This window comes from Anabrus simplex, chromosome 2 (genome assembly GCF_040414725.1).
Source record: "Anabrus simplex isolate iqAnaSimp1 chromosome 2, ASM4041472v1, whole genome shotgun sequence".
NCBI lineage: Eukaryota > Metazoa > Arthropoda > Insecta > Orthoptera > Tettigoniidae > Anabrus > Anabrus simplex.
In genome coordinates this window covers 741,222,921-741,242,758 of record NC_090266.1, presented here as the reverse complement: position 1 = coordinate 741,242,758, position 19,838 = coordinate 741,222,921, and the positions used below count along the sequence as shown (strand labels likewise).

At 39.3% G+C, this 19,838-nt stretch overlaps 1 protein-coding gene and 1 long non-coding RNA gene across 2 annotated transcripts in view; one reads left to right on the top strand and one right to left on the bottom strand.

The window, feature by feature from the left end:
* Positions 1–14,769, top strand: part of LOC136864425 (ileal sodium/bile acid cotransporter) — a 138,071-nt gene extending 123,302 nt beyond the window's left edge. The window contains exon 7 of the mRNA XM_067141410.2: positions 14,520–14,769. Within this exon, the coding sequence (XP_066997511.2) occupies positions 14,520–14,545 (26 nt within the window). The 3' untranslated portion in view covers positions 14,546–14,769. The remainder of the gene's footprint in view (positions 1–14,519) is intronic.
* Positions 1,886–19,838, bottom strand: part of LOC136864427 (uncharacterized) — a 142,902-nt gene continuing 124,949 nt past the window's right edge. Inside the window, exons 2-3 of the long non-coding RNA XR_010859305.2 lie at positions 6,608–6,823; positions 1,886–4,295 (exon numbers count right to left, since the gene is read on the bottom strand). This is a non-coding gene — a long non-coding RNA (uncharacterized lncRNA). The remainder of the gene's footprint in view (positions 4,296–6,607; positions 6,824–19,838) is intronic.

The window sequence follows — 19,838 nt, the reverse complement described above, 5'->3', positions numbered from 1 at the left end:
GCACTGTTCAATCCACCATGGTTGTTTCTTTCTCCTCACCATACTGAACGTTAGAGTAGCAGGATCCTAAACCTTCTTGGAAATATCTTTCCACTTGTGTGATTCTAGAGACTCAAACTCATTCTGGTAATAATGAATGACTTTTTGGTTTATCATGGGTTTGTTGATCTGAAATCTGTGGATCTTCTGCATTTGTGATCTGTGATTAGACTTTGGTACAAACTGCATTCTAACATTTGTTAGATAATGCTCTGAATCAATATTGGTACCTCAAAGCAATTCCACATTCCACATCTCGTAGAAATTGCGGTGGGAGATGGCAACATATATATATATGAGGATTCTTTTTGAAGTGAGTCATCATAATTTTCAGATTCATCTGCTTGCAAGTGTTGATGAAGCATTATCCATTGCGTTTCTTTCAGCCTTAAACTGGATGTTCACCTATAGTGTATCTAAACTTTCACTCCTTACTCAACTTGATGTTTTAGTCACCTAAAAGAATGATTGGAGTCTTAATTTCAGACAGGACATTATCGAGATGAGTCCAGAAGGTCTCAATTCTCAGGATTGCTGGAGTTATCTTTATTGTTAGGAGCATGACCACTGATTAGGATACAAGCCCTGTCAGTGCACTTAAAAATGAAAGTTGACAGATGAAAGGAAATTGTTTTAAAGTCCACTAGAGAATCCACAAGCGATGTATGAATTAAGAAGGCTATTTCTAGAAAAACTAAATTAGCAGATGTAATGTTAGCCTTGGATTTAAACATCCAGTATCCATATGTTGTTGGGATATCTTCTGGTAGGATGCATGTTTTTGAGCTACAAGCATTGTTGACAGTGTGTTTGTCCAGAGCTTTTGTGAGCTCAACCTGTTTGCCAGCTCTAGTAAGTGTCCAGACATTGAGAGTTCCTAATAAAAGCTCTGTTTGGGCCTGATTCTTCAAGATCAGGAACCCTTCGACTGGTCCTTGATGTTCGCACTTGATATAGTGCACCCAGATTCCAATGCAAAACTTTTATTACTCACTGTGCAGGTCTGGATTCTCTCATAGAGATTACAGGCTGGGTTATCACTTTCATTTTGTACATTTTCCATAGTGCTGAATCAAGTGTTGAGAAGCTAATGCAGGGAACTAGGCTCTTAAAGATTTTGAACCATGATGGGTAGTCATGGAGCAGAGGTTTGACTTTAGTGTTCTCTTCTCCTAGGCAAACAGATTTCCCTACAGCTTACAGAGCTTTACCTATCCTGTATTTCACTCAGGTTGTCTCCCTAGGTCGTTGGTCCTTTCCTCTGTTGGGTAATTTACCATTACCTTCTCATATGTATAGGTCTTTGCTGTTGTTGCCCAGGCAATCATCTGCCTCAGACAGTCTCCTATAGGTACTGCTGCAGCCACCCCTAACACTGAGACAGATGCTGCTTCATGGATTCAAGTGGCATTTCCTCCACCCTGGGGACCATCATCCCATCTAAAGTGACTCATCCGCCCAAAGCTGTTGACGCCTTTAGGGAGTCAAGTTATTTATGGCTGCTTGACACTTGGCATTGAGATGCTGACTGCACGGTCTACTCTATTACCGCAGTGAAGTAACCTGGCCATACAATAATAATAATAAATAATTTACCGCTTACTCTTTGGGCCTGGATTCCCTCTTAGAGGCTGGGATATCATTTTCATATTGTACCATTTATATAGTGCTGGATCAAGTGTTGGGAAGGTGACTACTACTACTTTAATCCAAAGATGGTGAGTTACATCTGCCATGTATCCTATGTGGTATATGGAATGTGTTATTCTAAAATCCACATGTATCACTGTATTTTACGGGTTAGGAAATGAGAAAGGACACTCAATAATAATCTATTTTTGATCAGTTCACTTGTCTTTATAAGCAATATCAAGAAAAGTACATGATATATTAGAATATAAAACTAAAACACACTTTTGAGGAGTGTTCTACACATTATAATATCTAACTCTCAGACTAAAAATAGCCAAAAAGTAGAGCAGGGCCAGGACTACAGTTGTTTCAAACAGTAGGAAAATTTGATACACGGTTATTAGACATCATAGAAAAATCACTATAAAGTGAAAAATTACCTTTATAAGGCAACCAGACATTTTTGGTCAACACTAACATTTTTCACTAATATCTTCTGTGGCCTCAGGTCTAAATTAACCAGTTCATAAGAAAATATTTCATGGAACATTTGAATGTTAATGGTGTTGCATTAAGTGGTGTAGTTGGTATCATTCATTTTCAAATTCATTATTCTTCACAAATCTTTTAAATATTCTATTTCTTAAGTGAGTACCACTTATAATTTTTGTACAGTTGGGTTCAACAAAATGATTCTTAAGTACAGTAATGGAGAGGAACAAACAAGTGATGAATCAAGTCTTATACAGAGACAGAAAGAGACATGAATAGAAGCGTATGACGGGATAAACATAATGATAGGTCATAGATGGAAGAGAAAGCAACAGAAAGAAGAGACAAGGACAAACATGAAAACGCAGAAGAACAAGGTCAGTCTCCGTTTCTTCACAAACTGCTATTTTCTCATAGATCGTATCTCTTTCCATTGGTCCCAATTTCTCTACATCCGTTTCTACTTGGGCCTCGACAAGCTCAATTCTAATACCAATATAAGTGGCCTGTTATTGGACATTATAAATTTTCCAGCTAACTCATTCCTGGTTGCCAGCATTTTGCCCCAGTGTGCTAAGTTGGGCTGTTCAGTTGGTAAATAGCACACCCACCAAGACACATGGCTAGAGCATACCGTAGAGGCCACTGCATAGGCTACTTGGAGCCACCGGCAGTGTCAATACATTTTGAGAGACTTTGTCTCATTACCAATATAACAGATCATTTATATTGGTATTATAAATTTACCCATTCGGGATAAATATTTCAGGTTCCCCATGGGAATCAACATCTATATCATCTGATTGCCAGGCAGGCATCAATTTTTGGTAATGAGACATAGTCTCTCAAAATGCATTTGCACTGCCGTTGGCTCGAAGTAGCCTACGCAGTGGCCTCCATGGTATGCACTAGCCAAGTGTCTTGGTGGGTGTGCTATTTATCAACTGAAGAGCCCAACTTAGCACACTGGGGCAAAATGTTGGCAACCAGGAATGAGTTAGCTGGAAAATTTATCATGTCCAATAATGGACCATTTATATTGGTATTATAAATTTACTTATTCGGGACAAATATTTCAGGTTCCCGATGGGAATCAACATCTATATCAAGCTCATTTCTGCTTGTCAGATTCATCAGGAGCGCAAGCGTCGATACTCACTGAGGGACCTTTATAACAGATCTTCAATCTTGATGTGGTAGGTGTAGGATAAAGAGAAAGAAGTATTACATTTATTTTTGTCTCTTTTTCTTTATTTATCTAGCTTTCCTTTTATTGCACACTTATCACATAAAGAATGAAAATCTTTCAGAATGGCTCCTCTACGAATGTCGATGCCCACCCTCCTGGGAAGCAGGAATAAGCTTGTAGGTGACTGAGATGAAATACGCTTTTTTTTTTTTTTTTTGCTAGGGGCTTTACGTCGCACCGACACAGATGGGTCTTATGGAGACGAGAAATACGCTTAGATGTGGGAATTGATTAAGAGAGGGTCCATCAGTGTAGAGGTGGTTGTAGACGAAGAAGTGGAAATTGTCCTTGTTTCTTCCCATACTGCCCTGTCACTGAGTTTATCCTATTATATATTTAATGTGATTCTTATTTTATTGTAAGCCTGTCAGTTACACTAATAGTGAGCATTTTACCTGCATAAGATATAAACTTAATTTCAGTCTTTTGAACATTGAAAAAATGCTATTAATCACAGGAGTGTCCTCATTCACAGTGATATTTCAACACTTGTCTTGTTTCACAGTATATCGAACAACCAGCTGTAACACCATCTTACAAATAGAAAGTAGGATAATTAATGTAACTGATGCAAGAACGACAGCCTTAATTATCTGAAACTCATCAAGTCTTGTCATCGTTGAAGTATGAGTATAACCATGTTCATTGCTACTGCTGACATTTCCTGCCCTTGCTTCTTGAGGAGCATTTGAGCTGTATATATTCTCTTCAGTAGAGTTTGAGTTGTACAAAGCTTCTTCAGCAGAATTTGAGCTGTATATTTCAGTTAAGATTGTGCCTAAAGTGGACGTCATATTAGCGCAATCCTTACTTGTTGAAGGGGTAATTGGTGCCATTGTGTAAATACTTCTTGTTCGGGCTCAGGTGAAATGGATGACACACCCTAAAAAAAAAGAATCGTGTAATTGGTACAGGTCTTGCTTACATATTCCAGTAGAGTAAATAATATGGAATAATTACAATAAAAGTAAAGTTAAACAAATTATCTGTAGGTTAACTAATACATAAAGCTTAGAATCTTGTCTAGGGGTTCATTTTTGTGTTGAAAAAATGAGTTTTAATCAAACAGTTAACTGTTAATATACCATGGTCTACAGGAGATCGTAAAACAGTTGGAAGCTGAATTGATCAGGTTAGTTTCCAGGGAAATTGTGTAACACTAGCTCTGATCTTACAGGAATGACATGTACAACAACCCCACATTACTGCTCAGTTACCAAACTGTAATTCTGAAGAAAGCATTAGATCTTAAAGGGGATGGGAACCAACAACAGAGAGAGAGAGAGAGAGAGAGAGAGAAATGTTTTGTAGTACAATCACGATAGGCTCTGCGCATTAATGGGAGAAATAAACCGCTGCACTGCGAGTGGCAAACATTGTAAGTTATTGTGCGTCACCACGTAAATATCTGCTGTTCTCTCTTTGTGTGTTGCCATGACTGACTAAATAATAATGGTGAGATTTCAGAGTGTTTTATATGACAGCAATTGGCCAAATTCTTGCAAATTTGTAAAGAGTGGTCATGTATTAAATTTATAAAAAAATAACAGTTCTCGGAAAATAGCGACAGCAGTAACTATTAATGTGATGGGAGAAACATTGGTTCACTACATACCCTACTATTTCATGATAGAAGCAACATTACAAAATTATGATTTATGTATTAGTAGTGGTGGTAACGAGATTAATGTTCATGTATACATTCAACAATGCTGTCTTTAGGAAAATATCTAGGCCTATTCCTAACACAATATCACATTAGCTTAGGATAATGGACCTAGGCAAGTGAGTAATAGTTTCCATGAATGCCCTCCATCAGAGAAACGTAAGCATATTTCAACTGTTATTTATGTAGTTAATTCAAAACATGTCACCTCATGAACTGATTAATCCTGTGAATGGTCTCGACCTTGCATCTCAAACACAGGGAAAAGGAAATATAACAAGGGGAAGAAATTAGAAGAACTTTCTCAAATAAAAAGGCACAGGCTTGATGTTGGACCAATTGAAATTCCTGATTTTGAAACTGCATGTACCCCTACACCATCAAAAATGGTGCATGAGGAGAAAACATCAGAATCACTTAAAGTTGCCAATGAATGATTATTTACATTATGTTTCTGTATTTATGTAGTATGATCAAGCCTACCTCTGCAGTATAATGGTTAGCGCTACTAGCTGCCATCCTCGGGGGCTCGGATTTTATTCGAGATATTGCCAGAAGTTGAAGATTGGTATGGGGGCTGTATTTGGTTAAACTGGTACATGCAGCTCATTTCCATCAGGGGTATGCCTGAAAAGACTTGCACCACCTTGGGACAAGGACCCGAATTTAAGTATAATATTAGGTATTTGTAAAATACGGTATTTCTGTGAGCTATTGATATTGTACAATATAGAGCTATTTCTGTAATTATGGGTATGTTTGCAATAGATGGGGATATACGGAGGTTTGTTCACGTGTTTAAACAGTTCAAAGGACAAGGTGGTTTGCATCATGTCAGCATACACAAATGATGGATAACTTTTTTGATGTGTATATTTTGAAATACCCAGGACTTCACCTGTAGATTTGAAAGGAACTGTATGGGACAAGAAACATAGGAAGAGAACATGACATGAGTGTGGGAAATCCATAAGAGCAGATATAATAAATTTAAGTTAATTTAAAATGAAAAGGTTAACAAAAGGTAATGTTACTGGGAGATCTGCATCATTCTTCACATTGATGATTGAGACATTAGCAATCTGCACCTTACTAGGCACTTCAAAATTCAGAAACTTATGTGACTTTTTGGGCATTTAGGAAAAGTTGTTTCCTTGTCCACAGACTTTTCAGCTCCTTCATGATTAGGGGAATATTCATTTCACTCAGTGCCTGTAAGTGGTCTGAATGGTTCCTTATCCATTTAACATTGTCCTCTGCTACTTTTACCCTCATATTCAACTGGTAGATAAAGTCAATTTCTTTTATTCTACCACAAAGTTCATACTGTGAGCTTATACTTACGCTCTTGTACTCTCTTGTGTTGGAATGACTAATCTGACATGAGTAAGGAAAGAAATGGTAATTCTTCCTCTGATTTTTATACTTACTGTAGTTTATATAAAATGTTGGAGCAGGAAGAGAAGAAGAAGGTCACATTAATTCTAAGGCTAAGTCTAAATGAATGACAAAATGCAGAGTTCTAATACCTTACAGTAATATTTGCTTTAGCTTGAAGATTTCTCTATGTAATAGAAGACGTTTCAGCCATTTGACAAGTATTTCTCGTTGATATTCTCTTATTTGAGCGAGACGTCAGTTTCATGGAGTTGAAAGCTTCAGTAGTTCATTATGTTGAATTAAACTTCTATTGGCCGGAGGAACCCTTACAGCTTTTCTGAAGAAACTGACAACCAACATTCAACCTGGAACAAAAGATTTCAAATGTAATATTTTGTAATGAGAACAGATTTTTTTGTCAAGATAAATACCACAAGTCATAATTACTAGTCTACAGTACAACTATCACTAACCTAACCCCATGACACTACAGCCTGAAGGGCCTTGGCGTACCAAGCAACTGCTGCTCAGCCCGAAGGCCTGCAGATTACAAGGCGTCGTGTGGTCAGCACGACAAATTCTCCTGGCTATTATTCTTGGCTTTCTAGACTGGGGCCGCTATCTCACCCTTCAGACAGCTCCTCAATTCTAACCACGTAGGCTGACTGGACCGACCCAGCCCTCAGATCCAGGTAAAAGTCCCTGACCTGGCCGGAAATCAAACCTGGAACCTCCAGGCAAAAGGCAGGCATGCTACCTCTACACTACAGGGCCAGCTACTACCATCACTACTGTAATAAAATAGATGTACTGTATATGAATTTGTAGGCTATAAACAGGGCCAGCATTTATAAGCCCCAACTAAGTGCAATATAATGAAGAAGAAGAAGAAGAGGAGATATTGATTTTTTTAATATTTCCAGGCTAGTAATACAATATTGTGCCAATAAGGAAAAGAGAATGTTCAAAATAAGGATATATAGCTTCTTTTCCTTCCAGGTTAAAATATTCACGTCTTACTATCCATGAAAATTAATTTTTATTTATTTATTTATTTATTTATTTATTTATTTATTTATTTATTTATTTATTTATTTATTTATTTATTTATTTATTTATTTATTGCCAAATAGTTAGTATTTCCAGTAGTTGGTGTGTGAGGCTGCTGTATAACAGAGACAGCTCAACGCACCACAAGACAGCGTTCTAGGCAAGTCATATACCTGTGTGACGAGTGCAAAAGGATATGAAAGCTATTTGAGGATGAGCCTTACACATCCTAAACACAGTACCAAATACAATTGTACCCTTGTAGCACACTTCAGGGTACAACATATACTAAAAGCCGTCAGAAGTGACAGACATGCTCCTGATTATGAGTGAGAGTTGCCAGTGTTATCATCCGGTAGCCAGACATATTGTAGCGAATTGTTTAGCTGTTGTTATTGTTGTGGATCTTTCTGTTAAGATTTTCATAGTTTTTTATTTGTTTTAGGCATTGGGGTCGGAAGGGAGGCAGTTCGAGCATATGCTGAAAGATAGGTACCCAGAATGAAAAGGAAGGCACCATTGTGCATACGCGTTTTGGGCTGTACCAAAATTGGCTCGAGAGACCAGCGATTTGCCTCTAATGAAACGCCAGCACAACAAGCCTGTGCAAAATCCAAATTGGGCCATTATACTTGATATAGTGGACATAGATCCACATAGCAGAACACAGGAGTTGCATTGCTTTTGAAAGAGCCTGTGCACAAAAACCTACTGGAGGAGGACAAGGCTAATAGGCTAGCCGTTTGCAAATGGGGATTGAACCAACCCATTAAATTTTTAAAAGCATTTTCTTTGTGGATGAGTCAACATCTTACAGCATAGGCATGCCAAATCGTAAATGCCACCACTATTGGGCCCCCGTCAACTATTATGTGTTGCATGAGGAAGACAATCAACAGTGATGTACTGTGAATTGCTAGGGTGGTGTCATCGGAAAGTGTGCTGTTGGTCCTCATTTCTCTGAAGGCAGACTGAATGGGAGAATGTACTCTGACATCTTTTGGAACAATCTACCCATTCTGCTTCGTGATATCGATTTAAGAAATGGGCGAGTGACGTGGATGCAACAGAATGACACACCCTGCCATTGCACTGTAACTGTGTGCCATGCAGCAAGAGGTCTCCTTCCTAACAGAACAATGGACATTTACATGGCCAGTTAGGTTGCTTCATCTAACTAGCCTAGATTTTTACTTTTTGGGGACAATAAAGGATTGTGGTCTACACAGCATTATTTAAAACATGTGAGGAAATGAAAAACCAAATCAGGCAGGATTTCTCTGCATTTCATAGGTCATATGACCTAAGACACTCCACAACTAGCATCCATTCCAGGCTGGAATGCTGTCAATAAAAAGGGGTGGTTTCTCTGTACATCTAATGAACTGACAAACACAGTAATAATAATGATATTGGTTTTACATCCCACCAACTACTTTTATAGTTTTTGGAGGCACCAAGGTGCCGCAGTTGTATCCCTCAGGAGTTCTTTTGCATGCCAGTAAATCTATAGACACAAGGCTGGCATATTTCAGCACCTTCAAATAGCACCAGATTGAGTTAGGATTAAATCCGCCAACTTGAGCTCAGACTACAAGCCATCTACCATCTGTGCTACTGAGCCCGGCGACAAACACAATGCAACACAACACAAGCAGATAGTGGCATTGATTTTTGTATAATCAGCATTGATAATGTAAATTTGTTACAACGAATATGCTTGAGTAGTAATTATTTGTTAATTGCTTTTTTGTTTGGGTCTTGTTTTGTGACTAATTAAATACTATAAATGAGTTCAACTACATGTACTTTCTTTGTTTTATGCTAGGATGATTTTTCACCCTTTCTTGTCCCATAATGACTGCCCAAATCAAATATGATAGGTATTATTGTACTGATAAGGAAACTGAAATATCAAGCCACTCTGTGCAAACATCACGACTGCTATAACTTAGAAACAATGTTAGGTTTTGTTCCACCCAATCAATACACATCTTTTTTTTTTACAAGTGAACTATTTAATTAAAAACATATTAAAAATATTTAGGGACATGTTTCGTCTCTATCTGAGACTTCATCAGCCATAAAATAATGTGATAGATTACAAAACTCAAATCAGAAACTGAAGAAATGTAAAAAGAATGGAAGAAACCAATGTATTTTTAAAGACTGTTTGGGAAATGCAAAAGATATTTATATACATTATTTACACAAATTGACCTCACTTCTTGCAAAAACTTTTGTCTTCTATGTTAAAAAATGAAATTAACTTGAAATATACAAGCTTGCCATAATGTCCCGTATGGAATCAATGTCCATTGTTGCTGTCCGTATTTGAAACATTGTTTCTAAGTTTTAACAGTATCAGTACGGATCTACACAATGAAGTTCGTAAATTGTATTCATGATTGCTATTCCGTACCGCACTGTACCAATTACTGTGGCTACGATGTTTCTTCCCAACCAGTATTTGATGCAGCTAAAAACAACAATGAACACACCCAATGATCCATACGAAATTACCTTTCCCCTCTCTCGCACTTTCAGATATCGGTGCACTTCCTCTCTGCGTCATCCTCACCTGACTTACCCGGTTGCGCCGTGCTGCCTCCACACTATCATGCAGCAGCTTCACTCATCCGCAACTGGAAATACCATTTCTCTTGTATATCAGCGCAGGAGTTGAATAATTATGTAAAGTTTGTGAGATTTGCTGAAGTTAATGTGTTCTGTGCAGCAATCCGCATGAAGGTAAAATTATCCTTTCTTCCTTGAAGAAAAAATAGTAACAGGAGCTATGGATCTCTAAATGTTCATCAGATGATACCTCAGTTGTACGAGAATAGGGAAGACTTAATTTTCCAAATAAACGCCTGCTTCATTGGTGGTGAGATGTTCGAAATTATCTGGATTAAACACTTCCACAGCAGTGGATTGGCCATGCAGCAGATGACAATGGCTCTTTTGCATGGCGGCCACCATGATCTCATGCCATATGACTTTTTAAAATGATAATTTGTGAAAGACGAGGTTTCATCCTTCCACGTTATTTTTTTTACAATTTGCTTTAAGCCACACTGACACAGTTAGGTCTTACAGAGACAATGGGATAGGAAAGGGCTAGGAGTGGGAAGGAAGCAGCTGTGGCTTTAATTAAGGTCCCCAGCATTTGCCTGGTGTGAAAATGGGAAACCATGGAAAACCATGGAAAACCATCTTCAGGGCTGCTGACAGTAGGGTGCAAACCCACTTCCACATTCTGATGATTTATGCATATTTACTCAAGTCAGAAGCTATACAAATTTTAACATTACATAAGAGTGTAGGATAATGGCATGTTACAAAAGAACAATTAAGTAATTTCAAATAAATCAGACATATCTGAGTGAAGAAAATTAAATGTTCTTCGCCCAGAATCAGGCAACAGCAACTGCATTTTCTTCAGCCTTCATTAACTCTCCATCATTGCATGACTCAGGAAGAGTGAGCATTGGCACAGATGACACATTGCCTGCTTCTCTATATAGTCACAGTGTGTTGGTTATTTGGAATATCCCCATTGGATAAGGTTGTCACTGGATTTACCAAAACTTGATTGTAGTCTGTTCGATGATCTCCAGGTTAACCAGTCTAAAGTAGGTACCGGTATGTCCAAGCGGTAAACATTCAGCAGGTTTCATCCATGTTTGAAGATGGTCACATCTACTAGCCCACAGTTGTTCTTTGGGTCTCTGAGGAGACATAATTAGCTCTGAAGTTGAACTCAGGAAACTTTTTCTCTATTTCAACCTAGATCTTGGTGGTTGATGGCCATGGAGGGGTGTAACTGATTTATTTCAACCTTCTTTCTCCTAGGATCTGCAGCTACTTGCCACTGTATATCAGATGGTGCAAAAACTGATACCTGCCAAGGTTTCAGGCACTCAATGGTCAATCTGACAGTTTTATTCAGCATGACATCCACTTGCTTTACATGAGCAGAACTATGCTATACAGGACATGAATACTGTACTCTTCTGCAGAGAAACAGAGTACCATAGAAGAAGTTCTGATGACTTGAGGTTGGGCTCTCCAATTACTGCCAGTGAATCTTCGAATGATGTTACTTAGGGCTGACACTTTTTGCTTTGTATTGAGACAATGTTTGTGATGTGTTAGAGACCTGTCTGAAGAGATGCCAAGGTATTTTGGCATAAAGCAGTGTTGCAAATCAGTGACCTCCCAGTTAACTTTCAGTTTTCTATTTGCTTTTTGTTTCATAGGTGGAAAGCACAGACCTGAGTTTCCTGGGGATTTGGTTTCAGGTGGTTCTTATTATAATACTCACTGAAAGTTCTCAGTACTGTTGTAAGAACTTGTTCATCTTCCTCAAACACCTTTGCCTGACTTGCTAAAGTAAGATCATCAGCATATATATGAAACTTTTGCACATATTAGGTCTTGGTTGGTCATTAGTGTATACATTAAACAGCGCAGGGTACAAGAAACCTCCTTTGGGCAAGCCATTCTTTTGGTTTCTCCAGCGGCTTCACCTTCCTTGAAATTCAACAAAGAATCTATGGTTGTATAATAAAGTGCCTGTTATTTCCATGAAGCCATGATCATGTGTCACATTGCAGATCTTCTGGAGTATTATATGAAATTGAACAGTATCATAGGCTGAAGTTAAATTAATAAAAGCCTTCCAGTGACATCACCTCTTTTGAAACTGTTCTCTATGTATTGAGTTAAATGGGCTACTTGTGCTTTGCAATACCTTTGAGGTCAGAAGTCAGGTATTAATAAATTAATTAATAAATTATCAATCATAGGGACCAAATGGTACAAAAGAAGTCTTTTGAATACCCATATAGGAGTGAAATAGTTTGATAAATTTTGGGGTTGGATAGTTTCAGGTTTCAGGTGGCAACTACTTTGGTCTTTCTCCATACTTTTGGGATTGATTTCTGTCACAAACAGGTAGAGAGAATTCAACAAGCCATTTCATGTCCAATGTTTTAATTTGCTCCACCAATATATCGTTCAGGCCATCTTCTTTATTGTTCTTGCATTGTCATATGGCTTTTCATAATTCTACCTCAGTAAATTTGCAGACCTGTTCATTAGTTTCTAGCTCAATTTCCCTTTGTATTTTAGATCCTGCATTGCATTTGTCCACTTTTTCATTTAGCAGAAGCTGATGAGCAATGTGATTTGGAAATACGTTTGCATGAGTTATCTCCTGAGTATGATCATTATTCAGTTGACATAATAGTCTCCATGCCATCTGACTAATTTTTATCATGTGCAGTTTTCTAATATCTCTATCCAACATGTTTCTTTAATTTCTGCCAGAGAATTGGGGAGTTTCAAACCAGCATCCAATGTTTGCTCAATGAATGGATTTTCATGAAAGTGTTTCATATATTCTCCCATTAGTTTGGTATTCTCTCTATTAAGTCCAGGAATAAAATGGGTTCAGCACACATGTGGAATTAATTTGTGGGATGATTCTTGCACAGCAGCCACAAAATCATCATAAGATGAAGGTAATAGATTTATCTTGGACATGAGACTCTCTAGTGTCTCAGTAAACTTTCTCCAATTAGCTTTCTTGAATGGTACAGTTTTAGGTCGTACAGTGGGAGAAATCTGGCATACAATAAGCCTATATTGAATGCTTGAGATTGGTAAGCCAATACTTTTAAGGCATTGGGAGCATACTGACTTGCTGACGAATATACAGTAGAATCTGGATTATAGCTCCATTTCTACCATCCACAGTTAAATTATGGTAATTTGCTGTCATGTATGAATTGTAAATTACTAGAGTCAGCCCATTCTATCACTGCTTCACCGTTTTCATCAACATTTTCATAACTCCAAATACTGCTATGGCTATTGAAGTCTCCTACAACAAATCGAGTGCTTTGATTATGCGCATTGCTTGGTTCATGATAAGAGAAACCTGTACAAGGTGGCTTATATACTGACAAAACCACACAGTTGTTCAACTCAATAGACACAATCTCAACATCGTTCACCTCTGTGAGTCCTGTTGAGAGCACTGACAAGCCAGGCTTGTCAAATAGTTCACTACCATACTGTCGATGAGGTCTTTTGATTGCAAGATTCCTTCCAGGTACCATAGATCTTCTCTGGCCGTTATCTCTATGTATTGCCTGAACACATAATACATCACACTGATGTTCATGACAAGGTTTTGGAGAGGTTTCTCCTTTGTTACAGATATTCCCTCTATAATGATAGATATGATTGTGAAAATTTGTCTTGAAAAAACCTTTCAGAGTAATTGCTGCCGTGAAAATTTGTCTTGAAAAAACCTTTCAGAGTAATTGCTGCTAGAATAGAAAGGAACAGCCACCAGGAAATATTTATTAATTTTCTGACATTGTGCAGTGTACACCTGATTGCTCCCTTGTACAATGGTTTGTTGAAATGGCAATCTTTGGGAAGGCTCCTTTCATGTACTTTGCTGATTAGGTAACATGAAGCAAAGTATCACGTGAGTAGTGTCAAGTGTTAAAGCAAAGATGTTACATCGGGTTTGGGATGAATTACGTTATCACCTTCGTGTGTGCCACATAACAGGAGGAGCATGTATTGAACTTTTATGAGATCCCAGATCTAAACTTGTACAGTTTCTCAATCTAACAGCACAAAATCCATGGTGATATCACAGATAGTTTTGGTTTAAACAATATTAAACCTATTTCCATTAGGGAATTCCTGCACTATACAATAATTTTTACAAGTAGAATGGCAAAGTTCCTTCTCATAAATGTTCATAATCAAGTTCTTCTTTAGGCAGAAATAATAAAAAGAAATCTAATTTTGGAGACATGTGACATGGTTTGTTAGGCTGTCCCAGAAATTAGATACTTTACAACTGTATTATTCTGAGCTATAAATACTCTAAATGCATCTTATTTGGTGGTGGATTACTTCGTAAAAAACTTATATTTGGCTCATGTTGTGTAATGACAATAAACATTCTGTCTGTCCATACAGGATTGGAGTCAAAACGACTGCTGTAACAATGAAGGCAATGGATATTGTTCAGCTTATTAGGAGCATGTGATACATTATGCTCCATGGCAGATATTCTTTCAGTCACAAGTCGCAAGAAGTTTGAAAGCGTTCAACTTGGAGCCTACAGGAAAACGACCGCTGAATTTATTAGCATATCAGAATGTCACGATGTATAATTTAGGACCCAATTATACATCTGGCGGTATGTATAACACCCAGAAAGTACTTCGTCTTGTTCTGTTTCTTGGCTAGCTGAGATGCAGAAAGAAAGAAACTGTAGTGGAGTGTAGAATTCTTCTGTGCATCCACTGTCATATACGGTACCGCTCTTTCCTTGAGGACATTACCCTGCCAGTTTAGCACACCAGTATTCCTTGTGATAGGTATTAGGGGTACGGTCTGACTCCTTGGCTGAATGATCAGCTTTGAGGTCTTCGGTTTATAGGGTCCCAGGTTCAATTCTCGCCTAGGCTGGGGGTTTTAATCATGCCTGATTAATTCTTCTAGCTCAAGGACTGGGTGTTTGAGTTTCTCCCTACTCTCTCCTCTTCATATTATGGCAACACACGTCCCTACCAACGACCATAGAAACAAACAATAGTGATATGCAAACGCATGTTTTGTGGGTTTATTGACTTTATTGCCTATTCTGAACATAATAGCATATTTCAGCATGAACATTTGAAATTAGGTATAATTTAAAACATTTCAAACATCGTGAGTGGTCTTGTTTCTGTAGACCATCGATGGACTGTCCGGTAATTGGTTGGTCTCAGTCATCAAACGGTTTGGCACATACTGATGAAATGTCTTAACATTTTGGGTTCCACATCAACTCACCGACGTGCAGAAATGGCACCGCTATGCACTGACTGGCATCCAGCTGGACAGATAACGCAACGAAGGAGACGCATTTCTTCACAGTATTGTCGCCATTCACGAGACGTGGGCACGAGCCTACGAGCCTGAACTAGAGCATGAATCGAATGAATGACGTCACCCAGGTTCGCTACGTCCACAGACATTTCTACAGGAACCCAGTCGGGTAAAGGTTATGCTGATTGTGGCGTATGACTATGAGGGTGTTCTTCTTACGCATGCTGTACCTGAGGAACAAACCGTCAACAGTGACTACTCTTGGCAATTTCTGAGGCGACATCTGCGTTTGGTTACAGGGCACAAACGACACCGTTTATTGCAAGACGATCACGCTATTGTGTTGCATGACAATGCACGTTGTCATGTCGCAAACAGAGTCAAGCTCTTATTGCAAAGGTGGCATTGGACGGTCTTGGACACCCTCCGTACTCACCAGACATGAGTCCTTGTAACTTCGACCTGTTTTCGAAGTTGAAGGAACCCCTCCGAGGCTGCCGATTTCCTGACGTGGCATCTGTACTCCGCGCTACAAGTGGCTTACAACCGGTGACAGCATAAAATGCGCAATGCAAAAAGTACACAATAAAATGAAATGAATAAACTACCCTATACTGATTCTGGATGTCAGGTGAAGATAAAAGTAATAATGGTGATGATCTCTTATATGAAATTTATATTAAAGATGTTTCCAATAATAATTTTGCTAATGATAAATATAAGAAAACATTAATTAAAACCTTTTAACTTAGTAAATTCAGAATTAAGTTAAACCACCGTATTTCCGTACTAGCATTAGTGATAATAGTAATCGCAACAAATATCAATTGTAATAATGAAGTAATAATTAGTTATAAGTATAATAGTAATAACAACAAAAACCTTAATAATAAACTTAGTTGATATAAGTAAATTAACAATACTACTGATAATTGAGATGGAACTGTGTAAATTCGATCGAATATGTATGTCAGTGGTCTGTCTGGAGTACCAAGGCATGGTCACACAATTAAAATATTGTACATAACCTCATTTTATATCCCAGCATTTGTATAACAGGAACAGATGAAAATTAAATGGCTTATGGCTTTTAGTGTCGGGAGTGTCCGAGGGCAAGTTCGGCTCGCCAGATGCAGGTCTTCTGATTTGACTCCAGTAGGAGACCTGCGCGTCGTGATGAGGATGGAATGATGATGCAGACGACACATACACCCAGCCCCCGTGTCAGCGAAATTAACCAATGATGATTAAAATTCCCCACCCTGTCTGGAATCGAACCCGGGAACCCTGTGGCTAAAGGCCAGCACACTAACCATTTAGCCAAGGAGCCGGACAACAGATGAAAAGCAGTCAGACATGGAAGAATGTGTAGGTAATCACAAATTCAGTGTCCGTCATTCAGTGTCAGCAGGAGGGAGACCCCAACCTATTCCTAATACTACTCTAGGCAGCTCTTCCTGATGTTGCTCTTATAAATACCACGCAGACGAGCTCTAGTTCTTCTAGATTCAAGACTTTCCCAGTAGAGCACGCCGTCGCTGTCATCAACAGAGAACGCCTTGCCAACGGTTCCCGACAGTTGACAAAAGGTACTCGTAATAGACTTTGCGAGTGACTATACTAAAGGACTTGTTACTTGTACTTGTACTTGTTAGTTCATTAAATATTGCATTCCATCATTATTACCATTACTTTATTTACAACCCTCGTAGTTCATCTACGGCAGAGCCACTGCTAATTCACACGAAGCTGTAGGTCGGTAGATGCAGAGTGGGTCTCAGAGCCTGTGTTTTTTCACAAGTGCCCACGGCTGGTCCGCGGCCCACCAGCTCTGCACTCTGACCGGCCAACAGAGCAGAGGAGGGTTGGCCACGGCTCTACCGTGGCTCTACGCCTCTGTATTTGGGAGACGGGAAAGGGCAGGACCTCACGGCTGGTCCTCACCGTCGGCTGTCCTGAGAATGGTTTTCCGTGGTTTTCCATTCTCCTGTACTAAGGCGACTGCCGGGACAGTTCCTAGTAGAGACCACGGCCGCCAACCCCCTCACCTTCTCCGAGCATCTCCTTCACCGTAACAAATCTCCCGGCCTGAGAGACGGCGTTACCGTCTAAGAGGCCTGCCTCCCCCTTCAGGGGAGGAATGAAAATATTTTAGTAATAGTTGTCACCTGTATCGCGAACAATATCTGACAAGATACCGTCCACAGCCTCGTACATTTCAAAACATTCACTGCCGGCTTGGAGAGGGAACTTTTTTGCGCACGGTGCATCTAGCTTCGAGTGTTAAAGACAACTCTGTCAGCACTTAGGCCTACATAGTTAAATGCATGTTCTGTGTATCAGGTTATGTGTAAGAAGGGACCTCAGTCAGTGACTTAGGTACCATTTTATACTTTATTTTGCCAACTCTGTAAATATTTTGGCTTCACTGGAACTATTCACACATTAGCAGCACTGGAAATCAGTTTCCTCATTCTTTTTTCCTTTTTTTGCTATTTGTTTTACGTCGCACCGACACTGCCAGGTCTTATGGCGACGACGGGTTAGGAAAGGCCTAGGAATGGGAAGGAAGCGGCCGTGGCCTTAATTAAGGAACAGCCCCAGCATTTGCCTGGTGTGAAAATGGGAAACCATGGAAAACCATCTTCAGGGTTGCCGACAATGGGGTTCGAACCGACTATTTCCCGGATGCAAGCTCACAGCTGCGCTCTCCTAGCCGCACGGTCAACTCGCCCGGTCATTCTTTGTTTACTGCAGACGGTAAAGATATAGCCGAGTGGAATGTATTGTGGGTACATAAATGATAATGACAACTCTAATGCACCTCAGTCTCATTAAATGAAGTAGATGACAAGACGTGAAGAACCCTACCAGAGAAATGTAATTTATGCTCAACAAGTTAGGGTCTGTTGAGTTGCTATCTTCGAGAGCATATCCTGCAGTCATTGTATCAATAAAAGGAAGTAAAATATAAGATCTGAAAAGGGTTTATGTATATGTTGCTGATGAATTTAGAGAATTCCTTGATGATATTCTATTGTGCCCAACATCTCAACACGCAACGGACTGTGACGATTGAGATTGTTGAGATGATACGAATGCTGTCTATTTTGTAAGCTCAAATATTAATGTTTTCATTTCCATATTTCTTTTTTCAACATGTTAAATGTTTTCGTTTATTCGGAATGCGGTAAATGATCTTCTGAGCTAAATTGTGTACGTCATTTATAATTTCCTTTAGTAGGTCAGAAAATTACAGCCTCCGTGGCTCAGGCGGCAGCGCGCTGGCCTCTCACTCTGGGTTCCGTGGTTCAAATCCCGGTCACTCCATGTGAGATTTGTGCTGGACAAAACGGAGGCGGGACAGGTTTCTCTCCGGGTACAAGTGATGCCTCTTATCTTCGTCTTAAAAAGTCAATTTCATTTTGTTTACTTACAGATGACAGCGGTCCGTTCTATTTATAGGGAAATAACAACTGTATATTACGAATAATAAAGGCAGGTCTCTCACTCTTCTATCTGAAAAGTATAAAGGTTTAATTTTCTCGCTGTGAATGCAAAGAAAAGTAGTCTGTGTTTTTTCATAGGACTGGTGACACTCTCACAGAAGACTGTAGTATTCTGATACTCAATAATGAAATCATAAGAAAATTAGGAACCAACACGTGCAACATTTCAGGAAGGAAACGTCGCCTCTTATTGGATCCTGTAATTGGACGCGAAGAATTTTACCAATGGACGCCCTTAAGAATATATAACATGAAATTATCCACAGTCATCTTCACATCATAGTAATGTACGGAAATGTTGCGATCAAGACCAGAAAACTGATCTCAAGTTTTTAATTCATTATTTATTTATTTAATTTCTTTTCTTAATCCGTTTACCCTCCAGGGTTGGTTTTTCCCTCGGACTCAGCGAGGGATCCCACCTCTACCGCCTTCAAGGGAAGTGTCCTGGAGCTTCAGACTCTGGGTCGGGGGATAAAACTGGGGAGGATGACCAGTACCTCGCCCAAGTGGCCTCACCTGCTATGCTGAACAGGGGCCTTGGTGGGGGATGGGAAGATTGGAAGGGATAGACAAGGAAGGAGGAAGGAAGCGGCCGTGGCCTTAAGTTAGGTACCATCCCGGCATTTGCCTGGAGGAGAAGTGGGAAACCATGGAAAACCACTTCCAGGATGGCTGAGGTGGGAATCGAACCCACCTCTACTCAGTTGACCTCCCGAGGCTGAGTGGAGCCCGTTCCAGCCACATTTATTTATTTACTTATTTATTTGATTTTTTGTTCAACAGACACTTCTGCCCACTTCCAGAGTATTTCCATTCGTTGTTTCTATAAAAGCAAAGTCATCTCCGTACAGGCCATGAAGGCCCTTGGAGGGGTGGAAGGTAAAGGCTTCCACCATTCGTAACCTCGGCA